Source organism: Anser brachyrhynchus, assembly GCF_964034855.1.
Source record: "Anser brachyrhynchus genome assembly, chromosome: 3".
Classification (NCBI taxonomy): Eukaryota; Metazoa; Chordata; class Aves; order Anseriformes; family Anatidae; genus Anser; species Anser brachyrhynchus.
In genome coordinates this window covers 16,797,345-16,823,413 of record NC_137696.1, presented here as the reverse complement: position 1 = coordinate 16,823,413, position 26,069 = coordinate 16,797,345, and the positions used below count along the sequence as shown (strand labels likewise).

Here is a 26,069-nt window from a genome sequence, read left to right as displayed (position 1 = left end):
AGCGTTCAGCAGCGGCGCAGATAAAAGGGAGCCCTGTGATAGCAAGCAAAAGGGCTGGGAGGAAATAAAGCTGGAAATTTAATTACTTACTGCTGCTGCAAAAGCTGTGCTGGCTCATGTCTTCTAACCTTGACAAAAGATGTAACAGACACAGAAAGATGTAATAGGCGTAGACCAGGGAGAAGAGGGACGTGAAAATCCTGTGGCAGGGATGGGAGGCAGATGGTCCCTGTTCTTGTGACCATTTTTGCCTTTATATGTGCCCTTTTTGCCCCCCAACACCATCCAGATCTTCCCATACGGTCTTTGCTACCACCCAGCCCTTGAATAGGACAGTAAGCAGGGACTGCAAAATACAATAAAAAGCCAAGATACTTAAACCAGGGACAAGCATTTTTGTTGCTATGGTGCACTGATGGTCTGCAAAATTCCTGCCTCTGTTAGTGTCTTTTGGTCAGGACTGAAGCAGAAAGAATCATCACAAGCCCGCAGGCTTGTAAGGACTATAAAGGTTTAATGTTTCAAAGTTTGAAAGAAGGAAACACATTTAAGGACACGGGCCCACTCACAAATTCTGTTATATATCCGCTTCTGTGCAGCTGTCTAAAAACAGGCACCAGCACTTGATATTACACGTCCTCCTCCTCTTCCTGCTTCCTTAAGGAAGGGATGACTTTGAATTTTGTCTTACTGCTCTCACAGAAATGGGGAGGATGCAAGGCGCATCCTATTCCTCGCAGTCTTAAAGCAAAGTCCCCTGACCTCACATCTGCCAAGGAGGACCGCTTACAGATCTGGGGCTTTGTTGATGCAGGAGCACGAGGCTGCAGCGTGATGTATTTTCTGCCAGTGAGAGATGTGTAAGGCAGAGCCCCCTCTGCTAACTGCTGGTGTCCAAACCGTGCGTGCAGACTGAAAAAGTGAGGTTGCTGCTGTGGATTAAAAAAAAAAGAGAGAGAATTCTGCTCTGCTTCAAAGGCACAGAAAGCTCAATGAGTCATTCACTTCATCTCCATTTTCTTCTGGAGAACTGGTTAAGTTCTTTTATATTTCATAGCCCTCTCCTTCCCTTGGTCACAGGAAAGAAAGAAAGGAAGAAGTAGCCAATTAAATATCTGTCGTGGAGGAGCTGTAGCCTTTTTTTGTGCAGAAGAATCTCCAATTCTCACATGCTTATTTTTATATTTGGTTCCCATATGCTGAGTGGATCACACATTAATTGTTAAATAACTGCTCTGCAATTCAGTTATGGAAATGATTTCTACTTCAGTACCACTCGTCCTTGAGTTGAGAATGAGAGGTCAACCAAAATTAGATAACTTTCCTTTGCATCTTTTCTGTTTCTAAAAAAAGCTCTGGTTCGACATGATGTCTGTCAAGAAGGCTCTTAAGTGCTATGCATTAAAACAGCCTTCATGGCAAGGTTGTTTCTGTGAGCATGTTGAGAACCGGTGCCCTGATCTCTTCTGGTTAAAATTTCAGGCAGACGTAGCCGTGTGCCGTGCATCGACTGCAAGGCAGGTTGCATATTTTAGCCCTGCCTGCGTTCACTTCTAGAGATGGATTTGGAAACGGCAGCTTTAACAAAACAAAGTTGTAATATTAGCTGTGGCAAAGGGAGCTGTGTGGGCAGAGCCCGGGGCTGCTTGACTTCAGTGGGATTGTGCACAGGCACAAGTGTCCTCCCACGCTAAGCTCTTTGGATCTACAGCCTTGGCTTTCATTGCGAGCCTTTGCTTTTCCTCTTACACAGGGGAAGCGGCTGAAAGAAAAGAGGAGTTACGTGTCACGCAGCAAATATTAGCAAGCACATCTTCTGTGTTTGAAAGAAAAAAGCAAAGCAAAGTGCAAGTCTTTTTTCCAGCTATATTCTTTTAGTATCTCCTTGCCTGCACGTAATGCTGATATTTCGGTGCATTTGATCCCAAGGTCAGTGCAGAGATCCCCACTATCTTTAGTGGGCTCTGCACCACGCTCAGCAGAAGCTGCTGTTGTGGTGATAAATCTGAGTGCAATGCCTGTCCCGGTGCTCTGGAGCAGCGGTGTTGTTGGAGGGGCTGTAAAACAGCTTGGGCTGCGAATACCTGGCTGCCCTCCTTTTCACGGGGGTTTCTCCTGGTGAATCAGAAGAGAACAGTTTGCATTCTGAAAAAAGTAAAGAGAAAACAGTGGTTTTCAGAAAGGAAATAAAACCATTCTTGTTAAACTTTGGCTTCTTTCCCCCTTGTAAGTTATATATTCGAGTTACTAAAAAGAAAAAAATACAGTTATTTTGGTCCCACTGGGAATTCGTGTTTGCAGTGGCAATGTAACCGAGTAGTCCTTGTCCCCATAAATTCTATTTTCAGATCATCGGAAAGGGTGTAGATAAATTTCCTAAAAACGGGGGGGGGGGGGGGGGGGACACCTTTTTGGCCCAAGCTTATTGTCTTGATGAATATTTTTAAAAAGCTAACAGAAAACCCAGCTGCACTGCAAGCCTATTTTCGAGCCTCTGGTTTTGCATTGCCACACGAGCCCTTCTGCCCTAATTAGAGTTACTTTTAACTCTCCGTTTGGTGGCACATTCGTGTGCAACTGGGGATTCGCGTGACTCACCAGCGTGCCCCTGGCAGAGGCTCCGTGTTTTTGTAAGGCCGTGATGCTGCTGCGTGAGTCTGCGACTGTCTGTTTTGCTGCTCTCCATGCTCTTCCCCTCTAGGTGGTAAAATACCCTGGAGGAAATTAATGCCCGTGTTGCTATAAACACAGCCAGGATGGATGTGGATAAAGAGATGCCCTTGAAAAAAATCACTGTCTTTCTGAAAAACACCGTTTTGTGGACATGGATGGGTTTGTTTGAGCCGGGTCATGCTGATCTCAGGGCGCAGGTACAGGCACAGAGCTGCAGGTGGGACTTGTGGAGGGCATTGCCTGTTGCTGTTCAGAAAACAAAGGATTTACACGGCCTTTATTAACCACTTGTGAGACTTGCAACAACCAAAATCAATACCATTTGTACCGTTGTGCATTTTGTAGTATTTCAGTAACGTGCTCTGCACTTCTCTCACCTGCTCTTCTGTTTCAGTAAGGCCAGGTGCGTTGTAGGCCTCAGCGCAAGCCTGCGTGGTTCGGAAAGGATCAGGAAAGAAGGTTTTAAACACACCTGATTCCAAAATGTTGTTTGAGAGTCATTTTACTCTCCTTTCTCTTCTTTGACTGAACCCAACTATTGTCTGCTGAAGACAAATTGGAGTTGAAAAGCCAAGCTCTTGTAGCCATTGACATCAACAGGAGCCAGCATCTCCTGGTGTCATGGAAAATACGGCCGCTTGAGCTGTCTTAGGGTATTAATTTCCACTCAGCTTTTATATGCAGTGTAATACTTTTAGGCAGGACGTTAATGGGCACTTGAGGCCTTTATATAACAGATAAACATTAAAAAGCTCTGAGAGAGCAAGATAGAGCTGGTTTGGGGGATGCTAACCAAGTAATTAACTATGCAGAATACGCCAGGATCCAAAGTCACACGACCTCTTAAAGGTCAGCTATTCTTTGCTCAGGTTTTGGCTGTATTCTTTGATTATCTGATTATTTATAAATGCAGATTACATAAATTGTGTGTATGTAGTTGGTATAAAAGTAACTCTTAATCCCACAGTTCATTCCTATATTCCTGCCAATGAATATTGCAGTAACTGAGAGGAACAGGGTTGACACTAAATTGACGCTAAATAAAGAGCTAAAAGTACAGAAATTTCCTTGTATAATTAAGAGTTAGATAAGTGCACAGTTTGGAAACTCCCATCTTGGCAATACCCCTTAACAAAAATACGCCCCAGTGTCATGAAGGGTTTGATGTTCCAACACGAAAGGATAAATAACATCACAATTTGATTTCGAACATGATACTTTCTGATATGCTTAAGGAAAGGGTAAATAACATCACAAAGTAGCTGAAATTTGATTCTGGAAAGGAAAGTCTGTTGTGATGCTGAACGACTCCCGTATTGGAAAATAGGGAGGTTAAAACATAAGGAATGTGAATTCCAGCTCTGAGAACTGGAGAAGCTGAATTTAGGGTAAAAGTGGGAGATCCTTTGAGTAGGTCTCTGTCTTTCTGAAACTAATGCCATAACTCTTTAGCTGCAATTAAGTGAGATAAGACTAAAGCTTAGAGAGGTATTTGGAGCCTAAACACGTACTGAGAAAACTGTGGATGGCTATTTCAGTTCTGTGAACAGGCATAAAAGCCAAACAACAAAAATACGGTAAAAGAAAATGCGTACAGCTGTCAAACAAGATCAAACTATGAAAATACAGCTCAGCATGGAAAGGCAACGATCGTAAGTGAGGAAGGTCATTTAACCCTGAAGTTCCCCTACCAGGGACTTTCCAAGGAAAGTACATAACCTTGCAGCGGTGTCCCTAAGAGAGTCATTGTTGGGGAAGAGCTGACACAGCAGAGCTCAAATAAATGATGATGGAGCTTTCTATTCTTTGGTACCCTTGCGAGCACCAGCGATGGAAGGACTACCAGCAGTGGGGGAGCTGGGATGAGCTGGAGGGAAATGTGATTGAGAAGTAAGACAAGAACCTGATACTCTGCCAAAAATAGAGCATTTCTGTAGTTTTTAAATACATGTATTGATTCAAATGCAGCGGTGATACAAAGGTAATTTAATAAGGCTTTATTTTTAGTGCTGTCTTTAACGCTTCTCTGTACAGTTTGGTGAAATTTACAGGTGTTACTATATTGGTTTTTCTTTTAAAACCTCCTTAGTGCTTTCAAGTACCCGTAAGCGTGCTCTAGGGTGTTCATGTGGAGAAAGGTAAATACAAATGTTAAGCATAAAATTTCACTCTCTGTTTTCCCTAAGATCTCATCTTATGATAGACGCTGGAATTGCATAGGATCCCCAAAAGCTCTTTTCTAAAGGAGGAAAAATAATGTAAAACTAGAACAGTTTGCAGCCTAATTTATGCTTTTCAGATGATTAAGGACTGGCAACCACGTTTGTTACAGCATTAATGGGATTCCCCATAAAGGTTTTATGTACCATCTCCCAAAGGGGGATTAGACCAGTGACTTCCAAATATTGACCAAACCCCCTAAATAAATTCTCCCTAAGTACTCTGCAAGTCTTCTCTTCAGAGGTCTTTTAAGCTTGCCTAGTGGGAATGAAATTTGTGCAAAGAGTTAGAAGGCAAATGTGGTTCTCAGCTGGTGATTTTGACTCTCTGTTAACATTTTCTTCTGCATAAAAACTGGGCTAGAGACCCTCCCAGGGTTTAACACCAACATTACCAAGGAAGTGTCAGTGGACTAAGGAGGTGCAGTGATTTGTGTTGCATGCTGTTACACTTATTTATCTCAAGCCAGCCAAGCTGCAGGAGAAAAATGCCCTGTTAAAGATTAACCATCCCGTGCTCACTGTTGCAGGGTTTGAAAGAGCTCTTGAGTTCAGCTTTACTTTCAAAGGTGCTGGGATTCAGCAAAACAAGAGTAGTCTTGGTGCGCTTTCTGTATCAAAATAGTGTTTATGGTGTGGTTTAGATACAGAAATGCCTCACTTTTCATTTCCACACCGGGAGTTAGAGCTTAACACTTATTGTTCTCCTGCCACAACTCCATTCCTGTCTCAAGAAGGCAACAGCGGTGGCAGTGCCTTTAGCTGGCTTTACCCATCCCTGTGCTTAGCAGCCTTCAGCTTTGACCAACTGACAAGGTCAGTGTTTCACAGAATCACAGAATCATCGAATGGTTTGGGTTGGAAGGGACCTTAAAGACCATCTGCTGAAATGAAACTGATGCAGCTTCCAGGCTCACAAAAAGGTTGCCAGGGTGAAATTGCTCGTACGTGTGGAACACCCCAACAGCAGCACACGAAGCCCGCTGTTGAATTGTTCATCAGGAGCAGAGTTTCTGCTCGGTGCGTGCAGTGAAGGAGGAACGGGGCTATGGCTTTCCTGACGTGGGGACGGTGGGTTTTGCAACCTCAGTGTTGTTTCTCAACATCAGCAGCTGGGACTCAGGAGAATACACCAGGCTATTTTCAAGCAGTTACACTTCGTGTGTTTTAATCAAATTTATGAAGTTGGTTGACTACAAAGTTGAAGAAATTACTGGGAATTCCCTCTGAAATTCAAAGTTTTATAGTTAGTTACTTGAACTGTAAGCAGAGAGGAGGCCCGAATGTTTTGTGCACTGCATACGTTCAGGTGTGTCGTGCTGGTCAGCCAGGGACTGCCGAAGGGTTTTTCCATCCTGTTCGCCTCCTGTGACAACCGGTGACCTCAGCAGATTTGGAAAGGCAATCTACGCAGTCATTTTCTCAACTACTTGAACATGTTGTAAAAGGGTAACAGAGGAACCAGGTAAGCAAGCTTAGCAAGTAGCTATTGATCAGATATGCTCACAGAAAAAGTTGCAGGTATAATCTTGCAAATAGTCATCTACAAATGAGAATTAAATTTGCATTTTATCAACATAAACGGGTATTTTTTTTTTCCAAATTATATTAGCACCAGCAGGGCAATGACTTCTGTGACCTTTCCTTTTGTCCCCCCCAGCGAGTGTCCGTGTCAACTGGCTCTGCACTCGGGCCATCTGAACGTGTCGAGGCGGTGGTGCTGCGCTCTTAGGAAAGGCATTCGTGGTGTTTTCTCCAAAACCACGGGGTGCTTCAGCTCATCTCCATCAATAATGAACGAGCAGTGTCCTAGCAACATCTGGAATGCAGTCGCTGTGACTGAGCACTCCTTCAGTAATGAGGCAAAACACAAGATCACTGATGACAAATGCAGGATAATTAACTGTGCGAGACGCAGTTTGTTCAGTGTCAAACTCTGCATTTACGCACCGTGGTACAGTATTTTAGGTGGAAGCTTGCACTGGGTAGCCCTTGGAAGAGTTCATGTAGGGAAGGCACCAAGGACAGGATGCTGCTCTGTGAGTGGGATATGGGGATTACAGGAGGTTCAAACCGTTCAGAAAAGGAAGCAGGCACCAACCAAAGTGTGTTTTTTTAAGAAAAAAAGGAAAAAAAAGAGCAAGTTGGAAGGCTTACAGATAAAATACAGTATACAGTACAGACTAGGATACAGTATCACCCATTTGAAAACAGGATAGGCATTTATGAAATATATATACCTTGCATAAAAGTATTAATCTCTTAAAAAAAAACCAACTTTATGATGTGAAATATGGAAGAACTTCAGTGTATGCTTCCTTCTATTTAGTTGCACTGTTAACTTTTCTTTTTTCCTGGCATTTTCTGGTAGGAAAACTCTGCTTCCAAAAGGCATAAGCATAAGCGGGTTAAAGCATGTGCGTCTCTGCATCCATAAATAATCGTCTTTCACTTAAGGTTTAAAATACCGAATGGAATATTTTAGGTAGGTTGATAACATAAAAGCAATGACATTACATTTGCTGTGCAGTATCAGAGAACTAATCTTATGCTCCTGAGATTATTTCAATTTCTGCAATCCTTTCTGATTAATCTGTGCTATTACAGGCTTGATGTTACATTAAAAGAATTAAGGAAAGATCTGCAGGAGGGTAGACTGTTTTTTTCTGTGTTGATGTAATAATCATTAGCTTAAGAGATTCCTGGTTCACGTAATACCAAAATAATGCAGAGGAATTAGAATGCCCTTTCAGTAACAAATATTTCTCCTTTATTTTATGCAGTATTATGGAAATGAATTGCTCTTTACCCTAGTATTTTCGAAGGCCATGACTATATGCTTGTTGCAAAAATAGCTAAATTTAATTAAAAGTAATGAATTTAGCATTGTCTGAAGCATAGCTATATGAGATCAATGGATTGCCATCCATTCCAATTTCTCTGGAATTAACTGAACTTTGCTGTCATTAGTCCCAGCGTGCCTTGCAGAACATTAATGAATCTAAAAGTCACTTCCAAAGTTTGCAGTGGGATCACGATTGATGCAATCTTTTAGCAGATTCGATACAATTTCAACTTTATCAGGCTGCTTTGTTTTCTAGCAGCCCATTTTTTTTTTAACCACTTGTCAGGTGTTCCTAATGTGAGAATCTAAGCAGTGAGAGCAAACCATTCTCATAAACATCTGACAATACATTTCTTCTTAGCATGAATCACCCAGCTCAATGCGCCTGTCACTCTGATTCTTACAGAAGGAAAAATAAGCTCAAATCCAATATTTTTCTTCTCTTGGGGTCATCTCTTTATGCTTTCCAGAACATTGTCATGGTAACTCATTATCTTCTATGTTTTTTTTAGCGTGAATTATGCAGGTCACTTTTGTCTCCCTCTTCCCCCACTCCTGCTGGGGCTGGCGTCAGCAACCACTCCTCGGGGAAGCAAATCTGGAGCCGTGCGGGGAGGGATGCGGCTCCCCAGAAGCCTGCAGGAGGGTCAGGTGTAGCTTGGTCTGTGTTTTGGCACTCAGGCAGCAGTTCCACAGGTGTCTTCATGGAAGAGGGATGGTGGGACAGCACAGCATCTAAAACAGAAAAAAACAAAACAAAACAAAACAAAAAAACAACAAAAACTCTTTGAATCCAGGACTTGAGGGCTTCCCAGTAGTGCTGGGACAAGTCATTTTATGTTATTTTGAGATCTGCATTTCTTTATCATTAAAGCTTTTAAACGGGTCCATCTGAACCTTGAGGGTTATATCTTGCTATTTCTGTCCGTGTCAGAGAAACAATCCCACGACGGCGGTCGCTATTAATGCTGCCTGGCGGTGGCGGGGAGCTGGCCCAGCAGGGGCACACCGAGTGATGTTTAAAGGAGGTCTCAGAGACTTGGACTGTCCTGTAATTTCCTCACCTGTTGGGTTTTAGGGGCAATTATTGCTCTCAGGTCAGTGCTATCTCTCTGCACATTCTTTTGGTTTCCTCACTGGCCACTTCCAGATACTTTCTTTCCAACTATAGTTCATTAGGGATTAATAAATAGGAAAGGGGTGACCAGGAATGTGTCATTTTGGTTATAGGAAGGGAGAACCGGGCTGTATCATCATCACTCTTAGCTTTAAGCTGCTCCTACCTCTGCTGCGAGGCTCTGCAGTTCACAGGAGAAGTGCTGATTAACTGAAGCCAACAAAACCTCTATATAAAATACTCTTAGGGATCTCTTGTCCTCTCTGTGTGCCAAGCACGCCCGCAGGGAACATCATTTCTGACCCTTTGGAAAGCCTGGCTTGTTCCCAAAAGGCATTACAGTTTGCTGTGAGCCATCAGCCCCAAGCAGAAGCAGGGAGGGATGCTTTCTTAGCCAATAATGCTGCAGTGAGGTGTTCAGAAAATTTATGTTTTTAATGTATGTGCAAGCTCATGCTGAGTGTGCAGTCCTTCAGTTTCATCTGGAAGGGCAGTAGGGTGTAAGAAGTTGGCTTATTAGGTAGTTGTCCAATATTTATGTATTTATTTTCCTATTGAAATAATAATATACTTACAACTTGGGATATTACTTACAGGGTAATATCTGTGGTGTTTTATGAAAAATGTTTAAATATAATTAGCAAATTTTGAGGAAGCAGGAGAGTCGACATTTTTGTTGAATCAAAAGGTTTCTTCTCATCCTAACTCCTGCTGCTGAAGCAGGTTATATCTTAAGCACGTGCGTGCATTTCCTCTTACTGCAGATAAGCAGCGTTTTAATACTTGTTTGTGAAATGAAAAAAAATAAAATCGATACGCTGTAGATTTACTCTGAGAGCAGTATTTGGTCTTTGCCGTGTAACTCTTGCCTTGGAAGCCACGTGAGTGTTGTTTCTGCCCGTGGCTGTTGCTGGAGGAGGCAAGTGTGCTGTGCTCCTTGCACGCCTGCTGCCGTGCTTGCTCCCACGTCACGCGCGCTGACCGGTGCCTCGGTGCTCCACAAAACATTTTGTTTTATGTACCCCCAGCTGGCTTTTCTCTGTTTGCAGCCTAATTTGCTTGTACTGTAAATGGCACGATATTCATCTGGTGTTAAAGCATATCTGATTTAACCCCAATCCTGCTGCGTTGCTGGAAGCAAAGCCCATGGTTGCTTTGGTGCACTAGGAATAAATCTCAAGGTATTATTTTTTAGATGGGCATACAGAGATAATTCTGTTTGGAGGAAAATGGTTGGGTAGCTTATAATGTATGTGGCTTTACATATCCTCACATTTCATATGCCTTATGTAACGATGTGTGAAAAGCTCCAAAGGCAGGTTGTCATTCTCTGTTGCAGTGAAGTTATATTGAAGTCTGACGGTCATGACTTCAGCATCTTTATTTACCAGCGACGCGCTTAATTACTTATGTAAGGTATACTTGGTGTTTTTCCCGGTTAACAGAGGAGGCAGGAGATTTGCGTGGCTGCAGAATATTCAGTGATCTGGAAGGAAAAGGGACATGTAAAAGTAAAGAATTTGTTATCTGTTGCTTAGCCCTGAGGAATGAGGAGGTCTTTAGAAAGCAGAAAGATTAATTTCTATAGGAAATGTTGTGTGAGAAATTTCTTTGATTCAGTCTTTCACACATCCGATTAAGTGGAGAAATAAATTATTTTCAATTTTAATCACCTGTCATGGAGTGGTTGGGCTTCAGCCCAAAATAAGGCAACACTTCTAAACTCTACCACTTTGGATAATAAATTGTATTGGAATTCTAGCTTTGACTGTTCTTTTAATTAAGAAAAAGCCTCCTTAAGTGAAGCACTTTGCTTATCACAGTATCACAAACTGTTAATAAAGATAACATTTCCTTGCTAGCAAGGGAACGCATTACTTGAATGTAAAACTGTTTTATCAGCTAGTCCTTTCTAAAACCACTTAATGCCTTTGCAGGCAAAAGAAAATTAGGAAGGCCAAAAATGAATGTTGGCTTTTACTTACAACAGAAGGTACCGGGATGTTTGAAACATTTGAAGGCAAGTTCGGATCCTGGTGGCACTACAGGTTTGATTTTTACTTACACAAAGGGCAGCCAAATCTAAAAATTGTAGTCTTATGCAAAATATGAGCCAGGAGAATGAAATATCTTCCAGAGCAATGAAATTACATTGACTCCCAGCCTCTGTGGAGGAAGCGGCTGTACCTATGGCCTAAGAGCTGAGAAATGGTCCTATTCCCATTGCTCCAGTAAAGCACTGTTGGGGTGCGCAGCTCCGTGTCTGTACCTGGCTGGCTTTGCGTGCAGGCATCAGAAGTCCGTCCTTTGTCACTTTCTGAAGAGTTCGGCTTCTTGGTGGCTCACCCCAGGGTATGCCCCAGGTCTGAGGTAGGAGGGAAGGCCGGACAGTTCCTTCACGTGGAGCTGTTGGTACCTTACTGGCATGGGGTCAAGTCCGGAGGGGTTTTGTGGGTGGGCCTGGACGGCGGGCACCTGTCCTGGGGCATCAGTGGGGTTTCTTCTTCCCTTCTGGTCCGTCACCACAAGCTGCAGGGATCCCCCTTCGTGGCTTCTCTGCTCTTCTGCAGGAGCTGGAGGACTTCTTGTGCCCCTCCAGCTCCGGGCCTATTGCGGCAGCACCGGTGCGGCCCCTCAGACCGGAATCGCTGTGGCTGTGAAGGGGCTCGCTGCCTTGCGGCTTGGGCCCTGCACTCGCTCCAGGCGTGTCTGAAATCCTTGGTGGTGGGGATGGGCACGCAGCACTTTGACTTTTTAAATGAGACTTTTTAATGTGAAATAGAGGCTAACCGAACATTTCATTTCATTCATTTCTCTCAGTTCCTTGAAGGCCATGGAGTGCTCCGTGCATAAAGGTGGAGCTGGCTCCTTCTCCCCTTGCACGAGCCGTGGAGTTGCTCTCCTGGCAGCTGTCAGTGGAGGAAAGTGGTCCCTGGTCCCCTGAACCTGCTTGGGTTTGGGTTGTTACGGCTGCCGTCACCACCTTGGAGTCTTTGCCCAGTTACTGAGCGATTTTCTGGTCCCTACAGCTTGGCAGGGGGTTCTCCTTACCTCTGTCAGGGCTTTGTCCAAGATGTTTCCACCTGGGTCAGCAAATATTTGTGAGCAGCAACCTTCCCTGTCCTTGGGCCAGCGAGCGTGAAGCGTGGCACCGTCTGTGCCCCACCGATTGCACCAGTGCCAGCGTCTCCCTCAAGACTCCTTTTGCTCGACTTCCTTACTTCTGCACTGGGACGTTCCCCCGCCTCATGGAACACGCAGTAGTCGAGATGTCTCAGCATCCAAAGCAAGTCTCTTGCTAGAACTTAAAACACTAGAAGCATCAAGGTCACTGGGAACCTTTTAAAGTAGCTGGTCAAAGCGGTGCTATAGAGAACAACTGAAAACTATTTTAAGTTTTGAATGTGTGAGAATTGGTTTTCTAAAACCACTTCTTTTTTTTAAACTGTAGTTCCTGAGATAGAGAAAGCTGTCCTTTTCTTAGTATTTTTCTAGTAGATAGCAAGAACACTGATGTTTATAAAGACAGTCTCTCGTATAAATATTTTTTCAGCTCCCTGTTGTTATTGAGGGAAAAAAAAAATAACAAAAAACAAGCAAACCTGGAAGACCTGATTCATGGCTGGGGGGAGTGTGTGTTTCTTGGATGTTTGTTTTGCAGCTCCTTTTTATAGCCCAGGCTTGGGAGGGAAATGGGAGGAGGGTGGGAAAGCGTGTGGGGAGAAAACCAAGACGGCTGTGGGAAGTGGATGTCCGTTCCCACTTCTTTCCGAGAGGCTCAATTCGGTGGTGGGAGAGCAGTGTGGTTCTCTGTGTGCTTCGAGCCTGGCCTTCCAGCCTGAAAGTGGGGACGCGCGTGCTGTTTCCATTGCACACACGTGTGCTCTGACAGCCCTACTCATGCACGGACACGCTCCTTCCCTAAGGACCTCTTCCATCTCCAGGAAGGGCTCAGCTAAGTCCAGGTTTCTGTCTTGCAGACGAGCGTGCCGTGCTGCAGAGCTTCAAGGCACCGCCACTTCATGCTTCCAAGTATGAAACGTCGACCACAGCAGGTCCCCCTCCAGCGGAGGGGCTCTCGGCGCTGTCATCGCGTGTTTGGATAAGCAGTCAGCGAGTGTTTGGTAGTCTGGTGACGTTCCTGTTTGTTAGCTTCTGGGTTTGTTTTTAATGAATGACTCGTTCTGTTTTGGTTTTGCTTAATTGCAAGGCATCCGAATGGGCTGAAAAAATTTATAGCACTAAGAAATATCAAAAAGGATGCCTTGTTTCTTGCTGAGGATACCAAATTTGTCCTGCTCTTAGAAAACAGCTTCAGGAAGTGATAAGTTCTGGATTTCAGAGCTTTGTCTTCTTATTTTTTTTTCTCTTTTTTCTCTATCTTTGGAACTTTGTGGAGGATATAAACTAGTTGAGCATTACGTGAAAGTAAAATGCAGCTCTGAGCAGCCTGATTTATCACCCCCTCCTTCATGTTTCAGGTTGGTCCACATGAAAATGAGGTAATTACTCAACTATTGTCCCATCCACATAGGAAAGGTTTGGCTGTTTTATAGGTAAAAATATGCTTTACGAGTACACTTCCATTTGCTTAAAGTGGCATGCGCAGTCTTAGTGTAATGCAAGAGTGTCCTTCTGCTCCGTTTACAGTCCTTTTAACTGACAAAACCTGAAGAGGAAAAAGGCCACCTTAGGCCAAAAACACCCCCACCAGAGCTGGGAGCTTCGGTCTTCTCCTGTTTGCTCACGCTCACCGTGTGATTAAGCTGTAAAATCAGCTTCTGCAGATCTTAAAAGCTGCACAGGCAGACCTTGCCCTGGGGAAATCTGTTCATGACCAGCGGCACGCATGACTTGGGGTGCGCAGTTGTGGCCAGAAAGCCACAGATGTCAGCACATGTTTGGCCCTGGAGTTCATCCTGTTGAGGACTATGACCCAGGGCTGCGAAGCGTGGCGCCGCCAGTCGTTGCCTGAAAGGTCAAGACAGAAGTTATCCCGTGGCTGTGGCACACGTGTTGGGAAAGATGAGGTCAGGTTATGGAGGGAAGAGCTGCTTTCAGATGCTGTCTATGAAACAAGACTTGTAGCATGTTACTGATACTCAGAGTGTTTTAGGCTGGCAAGAAAAGCTTCTGCTCCTACAGTAGCTCTTCTGTGAAAGCGAGCTCAAATTTGTTTTCCTGTCTGGTTTGGAAAAACGAGGATTCTAAAGCTGGGGAGATTTCACGGAGGGAGCTGAAGAGGCATCGGCTCTGCAGTCCCGATCTGCTGCCTTTGCACCAAAACCTGTGTGGTTGGGCTGACGCTGCCCTGTTCTGTTCGTTTCAGAGGGAACGATTCAGTCCAGCAAGGGTATGTTGTCTGGTTTCAGCACCGTGCTTCCGAAAGGCTCAGGTTGTTAGCTAGCTGGCTGAGATTTGATTTGAGATTTGCCTTTTCCAGTGCTTCCTAATAAAGGAATATATAGGGAGATGTTTCTGGGTTTTGTTTAGGCATTCTTATGCAATCTCCTAAGCTTGCAAACACATCTTCCTCAGGCAGATACCACCAATGTTTTTAATAACTCTTAATCAGAGAGGAATCTACAGGAAAGCCCACTGCCAAATGGAGTTAAGCTGCCTAATGCCTCACCAGACATTCTTTTCTGCATGCTGACCGGCTGTAATTATACTTTGTAGAGGTATTCAGGGTATTTTATATGCGGGCTCTAGTGCCAAGATACTTTCCATAAGATGTGTTGATAACCATTGTCAAGGACAAGAAAAACATCCAAGTCCTGGCCTTCCTATCTGTGTTGCTGTTGATCCTGAATGTCTACTGCTACTGTTTTCTGACTACTTTTATAGAGGCTAATAATTAAAAAAACAACAACCAACAACCTGTGGTGGTAGTTTCCAGCAGCATGCTCTTTATAAGCATAATTGCTCACTCAGGTAAAGGTCTTCCCTAGCAGTCATTTGTATATTTGTCATTTGTATATTCTACCTGATACCTACTCGGATATGTGACTGTTACTGAATTCTGATTGAATGAAGTGGCATAAAATAAGTTCTTCTAATTCTATTAAACCTTTGCTAATCAGAAGTACTTGCTAAAATACAAGTATATACTAAATACATAATGTGATCTGTGCACTTTGGTCTGTTGGATTACGTGGTAGTTGGCGGAGGAGATAAGCATTTCATGAAGACAGACTTACCCCGCGTAGCTCTGTGAAGTGACTTACCAGTGCCTGAACAGCAGCATTTGGGGAGGTGCAGTCATCTTTGGTGACTTAAGCTTAAAGTGCATGATGCTTTTATTTTGCCAGGTTTCCTTTCTTAAAGCACGTGGAATGTGGATGTAAGTGTGCACCTTTATGGCTCCAGTTTCAAAGTTTAAATCAATGTTTTGATTTCTACATCGAACCGTGGTAGTTCCCCCTGTGACTCATGTCAGGGCAGAAACCCTGGCACAGCCTTTTTATGGACTGCCACATGCTTGACTTCATAATCATTAACATCTGTCACCTCATTTCTTTCCTGTTCGCCTTCTTCTGGCAGTGCCTTTTGTGGTTATCGTACACAAAATAATCCCCTTTGGTTCCTCCGCCAGCCTTTTGCTTTACATATCACTTTCTGGTTTGATTCTTAGAAAAACCAGAACAACCCAAGAATCCCTGTGAGGGTAACAGAAGGTAAAAGGTAAAACGATTCCCCGTGTCTGGGGAAAAACACTTGTAAAATTTGGTTTGTAAGAAATTCAGTTAGTAAAAATTGATGTTTTTCATTTGCATTTCTGTGATGACTTTGTCCTTGCGTATGAACTATTTATTCTGTAAATGTGAAGGATGAGGTTGCAGTATTTTTGGCAGCTGATAATTATATGAAAAGATGTATTTTGAAAAAATGACAGAGTTCAGTGTGCTCAAAACCATATGAGACCTAGGGATGCCCTTTTTGTCAGCCAGAATTGCCATAGGAAGTACTTTGTGACCATAGACATACCAGTGGGTAAGACTATGGGACTGGAGATCTCAGGAGGCTGGTTCACATTGGTGTTTGTTAATAAGTTCCGTATGAATAGAACTTTTATAACACGTATTCTTTATTTTGTGGGCCCTTCATGTGTCCTCTTTGGCAGCAGCCAGCTAGCCTGCCAGCACGTACTGCTTTTGCTCGGTGGATGGGTGGTTGGTGGCAAATCCCTGGGTGTGCTGCAGGTATTGAAGTGGTACCACGCAAAAAGGAGATGCAGGGGACATATCACCGGGAAACCGGAACGCGTTCTCTCTCCTCCTTTGTGTGCCTGAAAAACGATTGTTATTGTCAACTGCTGTTCTTTCAATTTTGTTTTGTAGGAATCCGAGTTTCTCTGCCTGGAGTTTGATGAGGCCAAGGTGAGCCAGATGCTGAAGAATCTCTCGGAAATAGAGGAGAGCATGACTGCGTTGACTCAGACCACTTGACTCTTACAGCAAATAAAGAGAATTGCAACTCAGAAGTCAAACGACCTTGGTACTTTTCCATAATGCCTGTTTATACAAATAAAATATGTAATGATTTATCAGTCCCAGTTATAACCATACAACACATTCAAAACCAAGCACGGGCTAAGTTATGCCGTGGAGCCTTCTCTGACCCTTCCTCCAGGCCTGTTCTCCAAGGCAGCAGTAGTGTTGTTTGCATTAAGCTGTGCATAATCAGGCCCTTGAGTTTCGAGTAGCTTTTCCCTATTTTTTCCCCCCCTTAATCATTTTTGAGTCTTCCAGGTGCTGTAAATACCAGGCGATGGACAGCAAAGCTAAATTGGACGGTTGTGGCAGGGGGGAAGTGAGCAGAAGGAACAGGCAGATGAGGGTGAGCTCAAGTATATCCCTCCAAACCATGGGCAATGTAGGACAAACGTGCCCACCCAAACTATGCCATGTAGAACTCAAAGCCCAGGAGAGCAGACGAACCAGAGAGTTAAGGAAGGAGAGGTGCAAACGCACATTTCTGTAATCATGAGCCTGTCTGTGCTGCTGAGGATTAAACTGTTCCCAAGTGCAAGAGGTGGCCAGCCTCGCTGACCCATTGATGCACACCTGCCCCGTGCTGCAGAGAGCCAGGGGACATTCCTGGGAGCATCTCTTGGGTGGCGGGAGGTGACACTGGTTTCCCAAAAGCCTGATCCCGTGGCCTCTTGTCCAGCCAGGGAGGACTGAGCTGAAATGTTTTCAGTCTCAGAGGTTTCAGTTCAGGGCTGCGATCTTGTACACTTTGCCACAGTGGGATGAATAACCATAATTACCAGCTTATCAGTGCAGGATGACGTGGGAGGAGCTGCGTGGAGCATGATGGTTCCTATGGAGAATTGCCTGAGAGTCCATAAAATGGTGATGGAGCAGCTGGAGCGCGACACTGGCTTGCTGCTTTTGTTCCTAGCAGGAAGGCATGCTTATACATTTGGTTGGAGGCTACACTGATTCTTTCCATTTTATCTTAGCTTTACAAGTAACCTTCCGAACTAAAATTATGTTGACTGCTTGTACCAAGGAAGAGACGATGACATAAAATGTTCCTGTGCCATTACTGAAGTACTCCTCACTGCTTCTTGTGGGTTTGTTGCTTGTGGAGTTGCCAGGTTGTTCCTGGAAGCAGGCTCTCTCTCTTCAGAGCGAGAAGAAGGCACCTTTTCCCGTCTGCCTGGTCAGAAGGTAAAGCATCAGCCAGGCCGGTTTGTCTCATGGCATTAACATCTCCTTTCCCATGCTCATCCCACTGCTGCCCCGGCTCTAAGGGCCACCTGGTGTTCTCCCCTCTGTCTTGCGAAGGGACCACACAGCCCCAGCTCCTCGCTCTCCAAATTTGGCTGCAGCTGATACTCGGCAGAGTGGAAAGGTCTGGGAGCATCGAGCCCCAACCCCAGCCCCTGGTAACCAGCTGCCAGCAGGGCCATGAAATGCTGAGCGCTTGCTGATGCCTTCAGCTTGCCACTTGCCTCTTCAGCAAAGTTCATTAAAATGTTCTTCTGCGTTTTAGTGCATGTGAAAAGAAGCAAAAAAAAAAAAAAAAAAATCAAGGTCAGGGAAGGATCGTGATCTTGAGTAACTTGCACCATGTCAAACATACTTATTGTTTTATTTTAACATGGTCAGAGGATAGGAAAATGTGCTATAAATGGAAATTAAAGAGAAACAAACTGGGAACAGATGTCAGGAAGTATTATTTCATGCAGAGAATAATAAATATGTGAAATGGCTAACCAGGCAAGGAGGCTGATGCAAAAAATAATAATGTCGGGTCATTTAAGAAATAATTGGGTACTTTCCTAGTAGGAGTGAGATGTTAAAAAGGAGCATGTTGGTAGGGGTTGCTGCTTCTCTCTTCCCAGTCCTCCTTCCCCTAAATATCTAATCCTCCTGATTTTCTTGGTGTATCTTTGCGAACTATCATGCAAAGCTGAAAAAAAAAAGAAAAGCAGCCTAATATTTTGGGAACCACACTCTGCCTAGCCCTTTGTAAGGGCACAGGAGTGTCACTGGGCAGCAAAATCATTTCTGCTTCACAAGGTTTGACATGGGCAGGGAAAGAGGACGCTGTGCATCACCAGGCTGGGTAAGGAGAACAGATTTCTACGTTGAGCAGGACCGTGCCTTCCTACCGGCATGGTTTGGGTGCGTGTCCATCCATCTGGTCCTCGCTGTGGAGATTTGAACCTATTGGCCGCTTTCGGCTGGACTTGGTGGAGAAGAAGAAGCTTCAGATGTTTCTCTGCTTGCTTCCTTGAGTGAAGGACCCAAGTCACCTTGTTTTTTTGTTGGGATTCATGGGCATTACTTGCTATCAGTGCTCTTACTAAATACCTTTGTGGTGTTGCCAAGTGAAAGCTGCTGCTCAGGTGCACTGGGAGAGATTTCAGATTCCTTCCCTGAGGTCCAGGTGTAAACCACAATCAGCCCAAATTTGTGGCCGGGCTCTTCTTCCTCCCTGCAGGGGAGCGGCCAGGTGGCAGCGTGCCCCAAGCCACTGGTCCTGTTTCCTGCCCCATGACCACTGTACTGGCCCCGCCATGGCCTGCTTGGTGGCCGGGGATGGAGGTCTCCAACCAGACAAAGCTCTGGATGAATTTAACCAGGAAACCTTCCGTTTCACTCTCTCTTTTGGCCATGGAGTCAGTTCAGGCCGGCTTTCCCCAGCCCTGCAACCTGCCAAATTTTCATCCTTCCCGGTTTACTAATGACTGGAAACCAGGAACAAGTGGGACTTCCACATGGCCCTGGGCTGGGGCAGGCTTGGTTTCGATCAGAGCCCGGATATTCAGGCTGACAAATACAGATGGGGCTGAGACAGGGCGGGGAGCATCCAGGAAGGCACGGGAGCTGCGGCACCGCCTGGGTGAGCTGGGATGTTGCGAGGGTTTTCACGAGCTTCCTCCAGTCCCACTTCTGCCAGTGCTTTCCTCCTAGCCCAGCCGGTGGTTCCCCAAAATCGTGGTGGATTTAACCAGTAGCAAGCAAGAGTGAGATGGGGCTGAGTCTGCAGCTCCAGCACCACGTACGTGGCTCCAGGTGTGCAGCTCCGGAGGTGCTTCTCATCCCAACCTCTTACTGTGGCCGAAAACTCACAAACGGCAGCCACGAGTTGTCGCAACCTTCAGCTGATGTCACCTTATGCGTCGCTAAAATGCCCTGCAATTTATTCATTCAGTGACTTCCTGTTTTCTGGGAATTCCTCCAAGTTGCCGCTGGTTTATGAGCTGGTGCTCCCTAAAATATCTGCCAGTGCTGTCACCTTAAATCACGCGTTACGCGACTGGCAGGGCTTGCATTCACTCTGTTCGCAAAGAGATCCCTCATGATGCAATTTTCTTCTTTCCTGGTCCATGTATTCCCAGAATTGATTAATTCATAGAGTATTTTTCTAGGCATATCTGTATCTGAAAAAAATAATTTAGGCATGGCACATTTTTCCAAATCCAAGCCATGCAACCACTGCATTTCATAAAGCTTTGGGCCATGTGAAACAGCAGAGGCAGAGACATATTGTGTTCATGTGGATTTACCTTCCCATTATTTGGGTTACTTTTGTCTCATTTTTTTGTTCACCATTTCTCTATTTTTCTTTCTCTTTCTTACAGATCTTTTTACAAGTGCAAATACCAGAATTTACATTTGTGTTTTTATTGTATTTCATATGAGGGTTGCCACTGCAGTCCGTGACCTTTTGTTGTGCTTTATCCTGATAAACTGGTTGATATTTTGATAGATTTACTTTTCTGTACACCAGTTCCTATATTCTTTGTTATCTATTGATAAAATAAATCACGCACCGTCATAGCAGGTTTCCTGATTTGTTTACTGGACGTTTTTGGATGTGTAAGTCTCTGAGAAGCTTTACCTGATGACTCACGCTTGCTCCATGTCGATCGTGGAAATGTTTCCTTCCCGTTCTGGGGAATTTGAACAGTTTATTCATTTATTCCAAATATTTACAAAAACTTTACTCAGTCAGTGCTGGGTACAGAGACTGCCTTTTTAAGAAGGCAGCATTGCAGGCGACAGCCCGGCCTGGGAAGCTCCGAGTCCTTTGCAGCAGCCACCGATGACGTTTTGATGCGTTGCTTTTCATGTGGTTCGTGACTGGAAAAACAGACGATGCCTCCCTGCTGTGGAACTGGGTCTGCAAAAACCCCTCTCCCAACATATTTCAGAATCCCAGGGAAGCAGGGCTCGGGGTGTTGTTCAACATACACGGAGGCCAGACTGCAACCCTCGGCCTTCCTCGTTGTTGTGTTGGGAGGTAGAGATGTGGCACGGGACTTCATGCCATGGTTCATCCCCACTTTGAGCCCGCAGTGGCCAAGCAGGGTTTTCAAATCAAAAGAATAAGCTGGGTCTTAGGAGAAGGTGGGGAGGATACAGAAGGAGCCTTTGGGAATGGCTCACAGGCCTCCCAGCCCCGTTTCACCGCTGCCGTACCTCAGCACGCGGGGGGCATACCTTTAGCTAGACAGAAAGAAGGCAAAGTCTGGTGATTTTCACTTAAATTTCTTAAACCAGTCTGTAAACTAAAAAGAAAGACTGCTTATAATTTGAACCATGGCCTTTCCCCCGTGCAGACTTGGCCACTCACTTGGTGGTAGCACTGTCCTCGTCCTCTGACAGGTCCTGGTCTGGGCTCCCTGGGAGCACAAGCAGCCATCTCCATCAACATTTTCTCCCTTCTCTGTACCAAAATAAAGCTCCTGAAGGTCACCACGCTGCTCCTGCTTGGATAGGATTATTTTGGGGTGTTGCCTGAGCCTGTCCCCGCACAAAATCTGTGGGTGCAAAAGGCTGGTGCCCCCTGAGACGTAATGGGGTTGAGGGAGCCCGTGAGCCTCACCCTTCGTGGCTGCAACTTCGTCGCTGTGTTGGCAGCCTGGGGGAGGAAACCCGTTAAGAAATGAGAATTGAGGAACTGAGCCACAACTGACAACTCGCTGTTAAAAGAAAAGCCTTGGGATTTGTAGGTGCTGAAAGGTGATCCACAAACAGGGGGAAAGCCAGCTCGTGCCCTCATCCTCTGCAGAGACAAAGTCCTGGAGGAGGTTTTCCCCAGGATCTGAACCCCACATGCCTTGCCTTTCCTCCTTGCTTTCAGAGGTAGCAAGGCAGATCTTGAAATGCAAGAAATTGCAGGAAAACAGGTTCAAAAGCATGTCAGGAGAGCCTGCCTGGGGCTTTTGCCCCTGGGGCGTGTTGCAGGTGGCCATTAGCTTTATCAGAGCAATCGGGGCATGAAGGGCTGCCTCTGAGGGGAACCACCAGAGTGCTGTGCCGCCACACAGCCAGAGTACCTCGCTACCAAGTGTTTCTCCAAAGAGTTTCTGGTTTCTAACCTCCTCAGAGCACAGGTGACTTGGAGCTTTAATTCACTTAGTGGCCAGCCATGGTGGAACTCCAGCACTCAGCCACCAGCTTTCACAATGAGATGGTCTTGGAGAATACATAAACAAATGTATGAAACATGAACAGATGGCATTTTTGGATACTGGTGAGCATCTTGGATCCTCGAGGAGTGAAGTTTTTCAAATAAGAATGGGGGAAAAGCAGCAATCGCAGCATAAAACCCAAAGCCACAGTGCATCTGAGCAGAGCCCTGGAGGAAACATTCCTCATCCGGGCTTGATGCTATGTAATTTCTCTGCCATATTTCCTACGCTTTCCAGCCAGCTGGCAGCTCTGGCCAAACCCAGCATTACCAGGAAATTATACAAAATAATGCATTTTAGTAATAAGTGGCACTCTTCCTGCCTTGCAAATTGAACCACGCAGAGCACGCGATAAGTGAGTTCCTCTGTGATAAAAGTGATTCCTCTGCTGGGTCGAGGTGCTTGCTGGGGGCTGTTTGTCCCCGCGCTGGGTTGCTGGCTGCCCCGCAGCACAGCCAGCCGTGCATGAGGGTCTTCGGAGGGTCTTCACGGCATCTGTGTCCCTGGCAGCAAAAGAAGAAAGTAAGCAAAGCCGCGGTGGAAGGGGACGGCAGGCTCGAGCAGAGAGGGGCATGGGTTTGACTGCAGCCACCTCAGGCCTCTGCCTGCTCCCCCAAACACAGCAGCCACCCCACCGCCCTCCCCAAAGCACGCGGTGACTTAGAAAGCCCGGCGTTCCCTAAAACAAATTTGCTTCTGCAAATGTGCATTTTTTTAGAGCTGAGGAGCACAGTGAGCACAGCTCATTGCCCCCACCGCAAGATCCTGCAGGGCAGCGGTGTGCACGAGTACAAAGATAAAAAACACCATCGAGAAGCAGCGGCTGGGAACCATAAATTCCTTTCAAGTAGTCCTTGGGCACATCAGGAGACGAGCGAGCAAAGCAACTGGAATTTATAAACTTACATAATTAATTTTTCTTTGCGGGGAGAACAAACATTCCCATGCTCCAGCTCTCTTAGGGCCTTTGACAATTGGGCTCCTTTTTATAAATAATGTTATGTAAGTTTATACATTTCAATTAGTGCATGTTCTGGCCTCTTGCAGCCCAAGGATGTTTTCACTCTGTTTAGGCTGCGGATAGATCATTGTGCCTCGGTGCATCTATAATGTGATTTAAATGAAGATGCTTGCAAGCAGCGTAATGGTAATGAAATGGTCTCTGGAAGAGATTGGCATGTCCCCAGCGAGAATGAGAAAATGCAAGAAACGAGCTTTACGTCGCGGCGGCTGACAAAATGTCTGCACCCTCCTCTGCGGGGCTGGAGCGGGATTTCTCTGCCTGCAGACACGCCGTGCGATGGCCACGGATGGGTTTTTGCCAGAGCAGGAACATCTCCGAGATGTCCCGCAGCCCGGTTACTACAGCGTGCTGCAATCTGAGCCAGCAGAAATGCTTAAGCCCACTGGCTTAATCCCCAGCCATTGCAAATTAGCACAGCTCCATTAACTTTGGAGGACTATTTACATGGGGAAGGTTAAATACATGCAGGATCAAGCACAAAACCTGCAGCGATTTCATATGTGGGGCAGTGGTTTACTAATATACGAGGCCAGATCTCGTCGGTGCTGTGTGCTGGTTTCTAAAATTTTGTTTATTTATACACATCCATGGCAGAGGGATTTCTCCACGGAGCAGCATGACGAAAGCCCATTATTTACTCTCATTATGTTGCTGGTCTCAGTCCCTAAGCATATCTCCCCTCCAGCTCATTTTTTAGTAATCTGTAGCTATGAGGCTGGATACTAAAATGAGATATGTGGATCGTTCCATTTCCCTTTCCCTCTTTTATTATTATTTATTTCTGAAGTTTATCTGCAGGCTCTACAACAACAAGATAAGAGCTTTCTGGCCTCCTTCTTCGATGTAATTCCAATATGCGTACATATTGCCGCAGAAGAAAAGCACTTTCACTGTTTTCATGATATTTCTATGAACCATCTTCACCAAAGGTGGCAAGGGGACTTGATCTGACACAGTTGAACACCCCTGCTCCTCATGTGCCCTCGCCTTGTCCTGCTCTGGGCAGGGGGAGCCCCTCCGAGGGGTGCTGGGGGTCACATCCTGCACCTCGGGGGTACTTGCTGCAGTGAGTCTGAGGTACGGGCAGGGACTGGTGTGTGCAACGCAGCAATGCGGCACGACACACAGCCCATGGCTTCCAGCATGGGTTTTATGAGCATAAAACCACAAAAACCAGTTACAGGGGATCCGCAGGGTGCAGCAACGGGACGGCGCGGGGCAGGAGTTTTCCAGCCAGAGCCACGGGCCCAAAACCGCTGCTTGCAACCACTGCCTTGCCAGGGTCCCCAGCGAGCCAGCACAATGAGGATGCCCTGCATTTCCCTTGGGATCAAGCCCGACGAGTGCCTCCAAGGGAGCTTCGGAGCAGCCCAGTTTCTCTCTGTCTTACTGGGGATGTGCCAGCCCCGAGGCCGGTGGTGAAACGCCCGCTGTGCCCTGCACGCCCACGGGCTGAGCGGAATGTCGCTCCCATTGTGGCTGCAAGCTCTTCGCCAAACCTCTGGGAGTGTCTTGAAAAATCTCCTGCGCACGGCGGTGGCTTAGCTTCCCCTGCTTGCTGACATGCCTTCCTGCTGCCCGGAGAACAGCCAGCTTGGATGTCAGCATCCTTCCAGCAAGAAGACTGGCTTTAATCGGAGTCGCGTTACCCACGCTGCGAGAGTCCGAGGGAAATCACACAGCAGGGCCTCATCGAGGAGATGCCTGAAGTCAAGATGGTTTAAAAATCCTAAGTTGCTTGTGAGGACTGGCTGTTTTCCCACAGCTGGTGTTTTACTGGTGCTTAAAACTACATCCTCAAAAAAAATAAAAACAAAATGGAAGAGGTTCAGCTGAAGCTGGCCCAGTACATTTTTTTTCCTAAGTGTAAACTGTTTTCTCACCTTTGAAGAGACTTGGCTGCAGCCTCTGCTGCCTGGCAGATTTCAGTTTTGCAGCTCTTCGGGTCTTGCTGCAGAACCCTGTGGGATGCCTCTGAAGTGAGGCAAGGAGAGGCATAAGGTGTTCACGTTTCCAGGACTGAAAAAAGATGTTATGTGCATAGCGGGTGTGTTTTTGTTGTTGCTGTTTGCAAAATAATTATTGTCCAGTTTCTGCTCATACAGAAGTTGAGTTTCAGGTGGATTCTTCTCTATCCCATTGCCTGCACTGCTGTGACCCTGATCTGCAAAGAAAGGGAGGAAAACACTACTGGTTACTGCAGCCTTTGTCTAGAAAAGGCAGGTATGTCCTTCTAGAGCATTCACTTTAATCCAGCAGCTCAGGGAGTAATTACTCTTGGCAAACGTGAATCAATGAGAGCATGACACAGCTCTGCCCATGGCTCACAAGTGACAATACACAATGCAGCAGAGACAAGTTTCTTTCCACCACTGCTATCCTGCCCCAGTTTGCCTTCAAGAGCAAGCTGCAATGCTCCAGAAAAAAAATAAAAATAAAAATACCATGGTGCTCCAGGGAACATGGATGGATGCGCAGATCTCTTCAACTCGAGTGGTTTTGCCCGAGCTGAATATGCTATCCTCATTGCTCTCATCTCACCGAGGCATGAAAGCAAAGGGAACAGGAGCAAAACAGCTCTGCGGGGCTTGCTCTTGCTTTACTGGTTTGCATGAGAGGCTTGGTGGGGGAAGAGGGGGAATACTGCGGTGTGAGGAGACCACTGAAAAGTTGTGTTTGTGTTGCTGACAAACTGTGCTGGTAAACTTTGCCCGCCCTGGGAGAGGCTTTTTGCTTGGCTGAATTCCAGGCTCGAACCTTCTGAGTAGGAAAAACAGGCTTGCTCCTGGAAGAGCTGAGATGCTCCAGCTCCAGTTACATGTTGTCTTCGCATTTTTATTTCCTTCTTATCTCCAGCATTTGAAAATCAGGACTGCCACTGAAGCACATGCATGCAAGGGAGTGATCCTCAGCCTCCTGTTGTTATTTAAATCTTAACCTCTTATCTTGTGTTTTTAACCTTCTTGGTCACAGAGGCACACTGAGGTTTGTCCCACGCTTTCCAGCTGGATTTCTCTAGCTGCGCCACTCAATCCACAGAAATCCTGTCAGAGATTCCTGTCATAGGCAGGCTTTGGTCCATCATGGAAAATTAATTCCAGCTGCACGGGCCTTACAGGAGCATTTGAACCCAGAGAACCAGGTATGTCCAAGAGGGACATCGAAAAGTGTTTCAGTACATGCCTGCCTGCGGCTAGCAGCATTTTTGGCTAGTGCACGCTTTGGAGCCAGGGCGGTGGTGCTAACAGAAGTCA

At 45.8% G+C, this 26,069-nt stretch overlaps 2 protein-coding genes across 3 annotated transcripts in view; both read left to right on the top strand.

Annotated features, from left to right (window-relative positions):
* Window positions 1–16,397, top strand: part of CRLS1 (cardiolipin synthase 1) — an 81,010-nt gene extending 64,613 nt beyond the window's left edge. The window contains exon 8 of the mRNA XM_080585602.1: window positions 16,195–16,397. The gene's annotated coding sequence lies outside the window, so the exon portion shown is untranslated. The remainder of the gene's footprint in view (window positions 1–16,194) is intronic.
* The window catches only part of COMMD1 (copper metabolism domain containing 1), a gene marked incomplete at its 5' end in the record, with an annotated part of 74,282 nt that extends 57,885 nt beyond the window's left edge, over window positions 1–16,397 (top strand). For both annotated transcript variants that reach the window (XM_080585604.1, XM_080585605.1), the window contains one exon: window positions 16,195–16,397. In XM_080585604.1, the coding sequence (XP_080441730.1) occupies window positions 16,195–16,302 (108 nt within the window). In that variant the 3' untranslated portion in view covers window positions 16,303–16,397. The remainder of the gene's footprint in view (window positions 1–16,194) is intronic.
* Window positions 16,398–26,069: the final 9,672 nt, after the last annotated feature.